The sequence below is a fragment of the Octopus bimaculoides genome, chromosome 5 (genome assembly GCF_046866305.1).
Source record: "Octopus bimaculoides isolate indiv1 chromosome 5, ASM4686630v1, whole genome shotgun sequence".
Lineage (NCBI taxonomy): Eukaryota > Metazoa > Mollusca > Cephalopoda > Octopoda > Octopodidae > Octopus > Octopus bimaculoides.
The window spans coordinates 115,964,195-115,974,198 of NC_142932.1; the positions used below are offsets into that span (position 1 = coordinate 115,964,195).

Consider the following 10,004-nt stretch of genomic DNA (forward strand, 5'->3'; position numbering starts at 1 on the left):
AAAAATAAAAATAATAGATGCGCCCTTTTAAAGCCTAGCCAGGCTCGTGGGCCCGGTTTCCCTGTTTCAATGGCGTATGGGTTCCCCAGCCGGACGGGACGCCAGTCCATAGCAGCGTTACTCATTTTTGCCAGCTGAGTGGACTGGAGGAACGTGAAATGAAGTGTTTTGCTCAAGAACACAACGCGTCGCCCGGTCCAGGAATCGAAACCACAATCTTACGATCATGATGCTGACACCCTAACCACTAAGCCACGCACCTCCACTTGTCCCTCCTAAAGGTTACTATATCCGGCTTTCGGTGCTCTAACACCTTGTCTATCTGGAAATCAAAATCCCAGAGGATTTTTGCCTTCCCCTTTTCGTTCATTACCATTTCCGGTGTATGTTAGTACCAAGCACCCGTTACCTCGTATCCACACTTCTATCATATTATTATTATTATAATCAGTAGTAGTAGTAGTAGTAGTAGTAGTAGTAGTAGTGGTAGTAGTATTGCTGCTATAATTTCATCGTTTTATTAAGGTCGCGAACTGGTAGAATCGCTGTCACACCGAAGAAAATGCTCAGCAGCGTTTCGTCCGTCTTTAAGTTCTGAGTTCAAATGCCACCGTTCATCCTTTCGGTGCCGATTAAAATAAATACCAGTTGAACACTTACTCCAACCGCCCGCTCCCCCCCCCCCTGAAATTGCTGACATTGTGCGAAAATTTGAAACCATTATTTCATCGTTTAATCTACCGGTGAGCACCGTGTTCTATGTGTTTGCTTCCCAGGCGGACTGGCTCTGCATCACAGATTCAATTCGCCATTGCGGTTATACCGCTTACACGATGCCGAAAGAGAGATAAAAAAAAATAAAACATCAATATCACAACATCCAAAATGTGATTAAAGGCATTCCCTCTTTAATGGAATTTTCTTTTCTACTTCATTCCTTCTTTAAATCAATAGAAGATTGCATGAGACATTTATCTGCAATATCTAACAGTTCAAGCGGTTGCACATAGGTTTTCCTGCTGGCTTGCAGAGAGCTTCCAAAGTTTATCACCCGTTTGCGAATAATTTGAACTGATCCTGAATTGTAAGCAATTGTATCAATAGCCTATTTGTTATTTTTTTCAATATTTCGTACGACAGAGGTTGTGCCGTTACGGTTTGTTAAAATAAGCATGAACGTTCCAATTGCTAATACTTTACGAACTAAAATCATTGGAAGTGGTTTCTCATCAATGAATGACAAATAAATGACATCAACCCATCACTTCCAGCCTTCTGAACCAAATCAATTCGCCTTTTGGTTATGTTAGTGTTGACGTATTTAATATCGGAATCATTAAAACCTTTATAATAGACAGACAGACAGGCGGACGGACCGATGGACGGACGGAGAGAGAAACGACTTCATTAATCAATGACTCATAACATTTGAATTACGTTCACAAGCATGGGAAACAACTGCGAACATGCTTAAGCCTTATTATGATCTCGTCAGAGGAAAAGCTGAGCTGACAATCGGTATTTCTTTCTACTCTTTGCTCCTTAGTTCAAATCCCGTCGAGATCACCTTTGTTTTTCATACCTCCCAGGGTTGATAAAATAAAGTATCAATCAAGTACTGGAATTGATAGTATCGACTAGCTACGTCCTATACAATTTCTGGCATTTAATCTAAATTAGAAACCATTATGACGTCATCCGAGAGAATTATAAAATAAATTATTTTATCCTTTTACTTATTTCAGTCATTTGACTGCGGCTATCCTGGAGCGCCGCCTTCCGTCGAACAAATCGACCCCAGGACTTATTCCTTTGTAAGCCTAGTACTGATTTTATCGGTCTCTTTTGTCGAACCGCTAAGTTACGGGCACATAAACACACCAACACCGGTTGTCAAGCGATGGTGGAGGAACAAACACAGATACACAAATACATACATACATACATACATACATACATACAAACATACATACATACATATATATATATATATATATATATATATATATATATATATATATACGACGGGCTTCTTTCAGTTTCCTTCTACCAATTCTACTCACAAGGCTCTGATCAGCCCGAGGCTATAGCAGAAGACACTTGCCCAAGGTGCCACGCAGTGGAACTGAACCCAGAACCATGTGGATGGGAAGCACACTTCTTATCACATAGCCACTCCTACGCCTGTATAAAAGTTGTGCATTGGTTGGTATACGACCAACTGTCCCTCGTAAGCGAATATAGCTTGGTAGTATGTACCCCGTTTTCGGTAATTATATAAAGTACCTATTTGTCTACAGCGAGAAATTTTCTCCGAGACAAAATACAGTCAATGGCCTTCTTGCGGGTTCAAATATGCCTCAAGCATATTTAAACTGATAACAAGTTTGTATTTATGTTCATCATTGCTTAACGCTGACACCCTGTATTTAATTCACGGCGATCTGCTGAATAGTGCAGCCTGTCATTAAACAATGACGAGAATATCGTAAGAGTGACCTATCACTCATGACAGCTCGTAGCGTCTGCCTGGTCTCTGTTGCTGGAGGGGAGATAACCACTTCAAACTGCATGCACCCAACAGTCTAGTTAGGGGTCGCTGTGAGCTGACTCGGTGTATTTACAGCCATTTGTTGACAGAAAGAAATTTTCTCCATGAGAAAATACAGAGAATTACTTTCTTACGGGTTCAAACATGCTTCAAGCATATTTAAACCGGTAACAAGTTTGTACTTAATGCACATCGCTGTCTAGTACTGTCACCTCGTAAGGTACCTATGTAATCGCGAGTAGATATGAACACTCTCTCGGTCCCCTCACCCTTATTTCAACAGGACATTGAGGTTATAACAGCTGAATGAAGGGAGAGCTGTACCGTGTCAACTGCTATTCATACGAAGCTGAGTAAACTGGAGCAGCGTGTAATGAAAATGCTTTCCACATGACACAACATGTTGCTCTGTCTAAGAATTAAAGTCATGACTTTATAATTATGAGTCACTAAGCCACACCCGTTTTCAATTGTATGGGTATAAAAACAGGATTATTAAGAGAATAATAACTCAAAGTGACATATTTATTTCTGGTTAACTTTTTTAACGATCTCAGCAACAAATGTGTAAAAGCGTGTCCGGAAAATTTCCGATAAGAAAATTCGTCGTATGAGAAAATTCGCCGTATGTGAAAATTCGTCGTATGAGAAAATTCGCCGTATGTGAAAATTCGCCGTATCTACAGTAATGATAAAGCGTATAATATCAGCAATTTCGGATCTTTTTTAAAACGGGGGCCACATTTTTCATTAATGTTTTACGTCGTGTTTGGTACCGAAAGACTTTCAAACTTCGTATACTTACCTATTTTGTGTTATAGAACAGAAAAATATTTTTGTATTCGAATTTATTTCATGTAAAAAATTGTCTTATTTCGATAATTTCAACCAATCACTGACGTCCATTCAGCCGATATACATTAAGTGCCGACTACATAAACAAACGATTCTTCGTTTTATTTGCTTTTTTCATTTTAAATTTGCTTTAACCCTAACCCTAACCCTAACCCTAACCCTAAGGTTAGGGTTAGGGTTAGAGTTAGGGTTAATTGTTTCAGAATCGTTTGTTTATGTAGTCGGCACTTAATGTATATCGGCTGAATGGACGTCAGTGATTGGTTGAAATTACAGAAATACGACAACTTTAACATGGAATAATTTATGGATTTCTTTTTTTTTAAAGAAGACTAAGAGAAAAAGATGTTTTATATGACACATTCTACCAGTGTTCCAAGTTTCAAAGTGTTTCGTTAATGAAAAATGTGGCCCCCATTTTAAAAAATATCCGCAATTTCTTTTAATAAAAAGGCAAGAATGATAAAGGATTTTATAAAAGCATTTAATAAACAAGTCTTTGTTCAACGTCAAACATGAGGCAAAAAATGAAGTTATTTAAAACGAAATTTCTTACAACAAATTTTCCTACGGCAAAAATATTTATGGTGAAATTTCCCATAACCATATTAAAGCCAACTTTACTATTATTTTTTCAACAACTCTTGCAGTTAATTATTATCGTTCTAACGATGCCTGTCGTGAATGTGTCAACACTGACTTAACTATTATCTTTTTAACAGCTCCAACAGCAAATATGTTAACACTATCTTAACTATTATCTTTTTAACGATTTCTACAGTTAATATGTTAATACCAACTTATTTATTATCTTTCAATGATGCCTGCAATGAATGCGTTAACACCAGCTTAACAACTGTTTTTCGTGCGGATAACATCACTTGTAATTCTCCAAGTGATATCTAAAACATGTGCCGAGCATTTTTGAAAATATAATTTAAGGCTTTGGATAATCTATACTTACTACATATTCAAATTTTGATGCAGGGCCAGTAATTTGGTGGGAAGGAACTAGTCGATTACATCAACCCCAGTGCACAGCTGGTGCTTATTTTATCGATCCCGAAAGGATGAAAAGCAAAATCGACCTGGGCGGAATTTGAATTCAGAACGTGACGTACCGAAACAAATAATAATGAGCATTTTGCCTGACGTTCTAACGATGCTCTGATGTTTGAGTGTCGTGAATAAAGTATTAATATTCATAACACTGTTATTTACTAATATGATTAATAAAAGAAGTTAAGCATTACTTTACCATTTGCTTTCTCTAAGTTTCTAAGTTTAAAACATTGCTTATATTTATTTTAACCTTCCGTAAAAAGTGTGCAAGTGATCTCGTTAGTGCTACACAAGTAGTTCTCTACTCAAACAGTTCTCAAATGCTCTACACAAGTAGTTCTCTACTCAAACAGTTCTCAAATGCTCTACACAAGTAGTTCTCTACACAAGTAGCTCTCTACACAAGTAGCTCTCTACACAAGTAGTTCTCTACTCAAATAGTTCTCAAATTAACAAATACCAAACCTCGCCACAGCCACCACCACCGAAAATACAAGTAAAATATGTTGCCCACCCATCCACTTCTTCATCAATGATCGAACGACAGATTTTGCGTCCATGTAGGTTTTCTGTTCATCAGGGTGTTGGACAACTTTCGTTTTCATTATTTGATATTTTACTGCTGCATCACAATACTTCAAGCTAACAACACTGGCTCCTTCTATTAAATATATACTCGTATTTAACACTGGCTCCTTCTATTAAATATATACTCGTATTTAACACTGGCTCCTTCTATTAAATATATACTCGTATTTACAAGCAGCTATATCTTGTCCTTTTTCCTTTTTCAGACGATGGTGTCTCTTCACCATGGCTGGACCGGAAAACAGAAAAAGTACTTTGACAATCCTGAGGATTTCCGACCGGAACGTTGGTTAGAGAAGCGCCCCAACTACCATCCCTACTCATTTCTTCCGTTTGGTTTCGGAGCCCGGGCATGTGTTGGTCAGAGAATTGCTTTACAGGAATTATCGTTGGCTGTGGTAAGGGTAAGTAATGAAAAGATTTCTTATTAAAATGCATACACACACACGCGCACACACACACACAGACACACACACATATATATAGGAGGTGCAATGGCCCAGTGGCTAGAGCAGCGGACTCGCAGTTTCGATTCCCAGATCGGGTGTTGTGAGTGTTTATTGAGCGAAAACACCTAAACCTCCAGCAGGGTGGTGGTGGCGGCGAACCGTGCTGTATTTTTTCACCACAACTTTCTCTCACCCTTTCTTCCTGTTTCTGTTGTACCTGTATTTCAAAGGGCCAGCCTTGTCACATTCTATGTTACACTGAAACTCCCCGAGAACTACGTTAAGGGTTCACGTGTCAGTGGAGTGCTCAGCCACTTGCACGTTAATTTCACGAGAAGGCTGTTCCGTTGATCGGATCAACTGGAACCCTCGTCGTCGTAACCGACGGAGTGCCACGATATATATATATATATATATATATATATATATATATATATATATATATATATATATATATATATATATATATATATATATATATATATATATATATATATTAATAATTTAGAGAAGAACCACCAAAATGCAATTCAAGCAATGAAGGAGATCAGACACCATCAAGAAAAAGGTACTCTACAAAATACTAATTTAAAAATCTATAAAATCTAAAAGAAAAGTTATAATCCATAAATATCAATAAAAAATACAGATTAAAAATTTAATTCAGTTTAGTAAGTTGATAAGAAAGAAAGTGAATTGTATACTACGCGCGTTTCGTGGCCACATAATAGTAAAAAAAATTCTGTACAATTCACAATAAATCGATCAAGATAAATTCTACTCAGAATGAAGTCCCTTTTCAGGTCTTTATAAATTCAAATAACTTATCCTACTTTGTAAACAATACAAATAAGATGAAATAGGAATAAAGTAGAAATATCTGTACAAGTAGGAAAGTTCTTACATATATCTTAAATATAGAACTGTATTATGAAAAGAATAAATAAATAAAATATTAAACTTCGTACAATAATTCTTATAGGTTGTCAGATATCAGAACTGATCAGAAAAACACGTTGCTCGCCGTTTGTCGAGGATCGCCGTCATACAAACCATCTTCTCACTTCGCTGCATTTAACAGTCGTTCTAACGATTCCTTATTCAACCGCGCAGACTGCGGTTACAGATTGGCAGTCATTAATCCGTTGTGATATTTTCTCCTGTCATGACAGCTTTTTTAACAGAATTTCCAACTATTTTGTTAGAATAAAAACAGAATTGTCCTTCCAATGCGTAAACTTTGTTAGTGTAATTTTAATTCAAGACCAACATGGAAAATATTTTGTGTGGCGAATAAAGTTACTACCAATTATTCACGAGGTACTGTTATACATTTACACGTAGCCACACAAACACCCTTGTGCCATGTCAAACACCAGTGTTTCAGAATCTCTTCCACCGATGAGCCAAGGTGTGTTAAGAACACGTTGTCGTCATAAAACGGAGAAGTTGCTCTGTGACATACACAACAGCGATTAGTATATTTGTGTTCGAATTTGCCAGAACGTATTAAGATTGAATATGCAAATTGTCATTTCAGACTTCGCCGTTCAAAGTACAAATAACGAGGTTTTAGATTTCCAGTAATGGTGCCACTTAATTGTGGACACTTAAAGAATAAGAATGGAATCCATAATTATTCTCATGGAGACACGAACATAGCAGCATAACTACAGAGTAGCGAGTGGGGAGCGTCGCGTCTCGGGTGACGCTATTATGGGGTCCGACACTTTGGGTCTGCCGTATAAGCTTGTAAAGCAGACAGGGGCAACCTTTCCCGAGAAGCGGGCTGCACTAAAATAAAATTCACGGTAATTTTTTAGGTGTACTATGTACAACAGCAGTTCTCGAATGCGACTCCTAGGGTCTCATGCAGCCATCAAGCCTCTTTCTGGCGGCTCCTGGGGGGGGGGGGTCTTCCCTCTATAAATATATTTTTGTCTTTAATTGAATTGTTTTCCTTTTTCTTTTTTTTTTTTTTGGTGCGACCACTAGCATAGCTAAGAGCTTCAGTAGGGGCGGTCCGCTTCGGACCGCACTTTTAAAGGGGCAGCACTTTTGGGTCTGTTGTGGGCAATATGTGATTTTTGTGAGGTCCGGGGGCGGCAAACGGAAGGACCACCCCGGGCGGCAACACTCTAGCTACGCTAGTGGGTGCGACCCTTTAAAACAATCCAGGTTTTGGATCTGCAAAATCAAAAACTGTCACGGGTAGCATATATTCTATCTACGTCACTGTATGTCTGAATGTGGTTATGTGTGTGTGTGTGTGTTTGGATTTATGTGTTTTTACAAAAGTAGAAAAATTAATGTTATTTCTTTGTTTTTTGTTTTTGCCATTCCAGATTTTGCAGAGATATGAAGTAACTTTCTTATACGAAGATCTTCAAATAGAATACAATATCGTGAGCAAACCAACGGTTAAACTCAGCTTTAAGTTTACAGACCGTCTGTCGAAACCATCAAGAGTGAGTGCTTCGTAAAGGTTGAATCACTATTAATAAAGGCAACGATCAAGAGAGAAAGATGAACAGCATTGGAGTTTAGAACCGTTTTACGAATTCCTTTCAATGAAAGGATCTGTTAATAAGTTCTAAAAAATATCCAAATTAAAACGTGAAAATATCCGGATATCTACGTCTTTTTCTAAAGCCGAAATATGAAGTGAAACAAGGAGAACGGAGAAGGAGGGAAGATAAAGAAAGAACGAAAGAAAGATGGCGATCCCAGTGTGTCGTCTGCGTGGAGGTGTCAACGTGTAAACACATCTAACCTCAAATACATACAAAGAAATCATTTATAATTTAAGATGAATATGAATAATAACAAACGTTTATTAATAATAACATTAACAATTATTTAAGTAGTAACTGGAACGAACGATAAAACATATAAATACGTCATTATATTGCCGTAATTTCGATGATTGAAATTACTGCCGTTGCTAATTTTACGTTACATTCTAATTTCGATTTTGCTATGTATATATTGACAAGCATGTACGTGTGTGTGTGTGTATGTGTGTGTGTGTGTGTGTGTGTGGGTGTGGTTGTGATGTACGTAACATTAACACATAACATCATCACTTACCATGTATGTATACCAAAATGTTTTGAGGGTTTTTTTTAATTTTATTTTATTTTCATTTTTTTATTTCGAGGGGAAAGGGTCCATGAGGGAGGGCCTGGGAGAGCAGTCGTGACTATGCGGATAAGAGGTTTGCTTCAGCACAATATGGTTCCGCGTTCGATCCTTCAGCGGCGCGATAACTTTACTACCATAACTTCAGATAGACCAATGCCTTGCGAATGGAATTTGGAAGGCACAACGCATATATGGAATTATTCATCATCGTCATATATATATATATATATACACACACACACACACAAACATATATATGCATATATATACATATATATATACACACACACGCACATATATGTATATATATATATATATATATATATATATATATATATATATATATATATATATATATATATATATATGTATGTATATGTATATATATGTATCTTTTTTTATCCTTGTCTCAGTCATTAGACTGCGGCCATGCTGGGACATTGCCTTGAAGAATTTTAGTCTAACAAATCAACCCCGGTACTAATCTTTTTCGTTAAACCTAGTAATTATTGTATTGGGGGTTTATTTTTTAATTTTTATTTTTTGCCGAACTGCTAGGTTACGGGGATGTAAACACACCAACACTTGTTGTCAAGCATTGGTGGGGGATACACACACACAGATATATATATATATATATATATATATATATATGTGTGTGTGTGTGTGTGTGTGTGTGTGTGTGTACACGTGTGTGTACACGTGTGTGTGTGTGTGTGTGTACACGTGTGTGTGTGTACACGTGTGTGTGTGTGTGTGTGTACACGTGTGTGTGTGTGTAATAATATAAATAATATATAAACATATGCATATATCCATACATATATGTACATATCTACATCTATATGTATACATACATGCATATATGGGTACAGGACATTAAAAAAAACGTTAAACACAATGAGAAACGAAAACATAGAAAACGAACATTTTTCGAACAACGAAAAAAACAAACAGAGAAACGAGACATGCAACATAGAGAGTATACCCCTTCGTCAGTTGTCCCTACGCCCAAGCACATACTGGGTGTATGTGCGTCTTTTGGCTGCCGATATGTAAAAACAAAAGTTGCAAATTTCGGAAAGAAATCTGAACAACTTTTGGTTAAAATTAACTTGTCCACCGAATTATACACAGAATCCTTTGTCACTGATGCCATCATAAAACCAGTGAAGCAGTAACAGGCTAACTGGAAACCTGTAACCAACGGTACTATTGCTTACAAAATATAGAATATTCTTCTTCTTTTTTTTAAAATAGAAAAGTAAGTCGCATTTCTAGTCAGATTGTAGAAACGTTGTAAAGTGCAGTGGTAGTTCCTAAGTAATCTTTAAGCCCTTCATGAAACAAGACCA

At 37.1% G+C, this 10,004-nt stretch overlaps 1 protein-coding gene across 4 annotated transcripts in view; it reads left to right on the forward strand.

Moving 5' to 3' along the window:
• Nucleotides 1-8,605, forward strand: part of LOC106877221 (cytochrome P450 CYP12A2) — a 128,408-nt gene extending 119,803 nt beyond the window's left edge. For 2 of the 4 annotated variants that reach the window (XM_089353015.1, XM_089353013.1), the window contains 2 exons: nt 5,263-5,460; nt 7,851-8,450. In XM_089353015.1, coding sequence (XP_089209141.1) covers nt 5,263-5,460; nt 7,851-7,988 — 336 coding nt within the window. In that variant the 3' untranslated portion in view covers nt 7,989-8,450. Of the gene's footprint in view, nt 1-5,262; nt 5,461-7,850 lie in introns of all 4 variants that reach the window. The other 2 variants (XM_089353012.1, XM_089353016.1) reach the window with 2 other exon arrangements.
• Nucleotides 8,606-10,004: the final 1,399 nt, after the last annotated feature.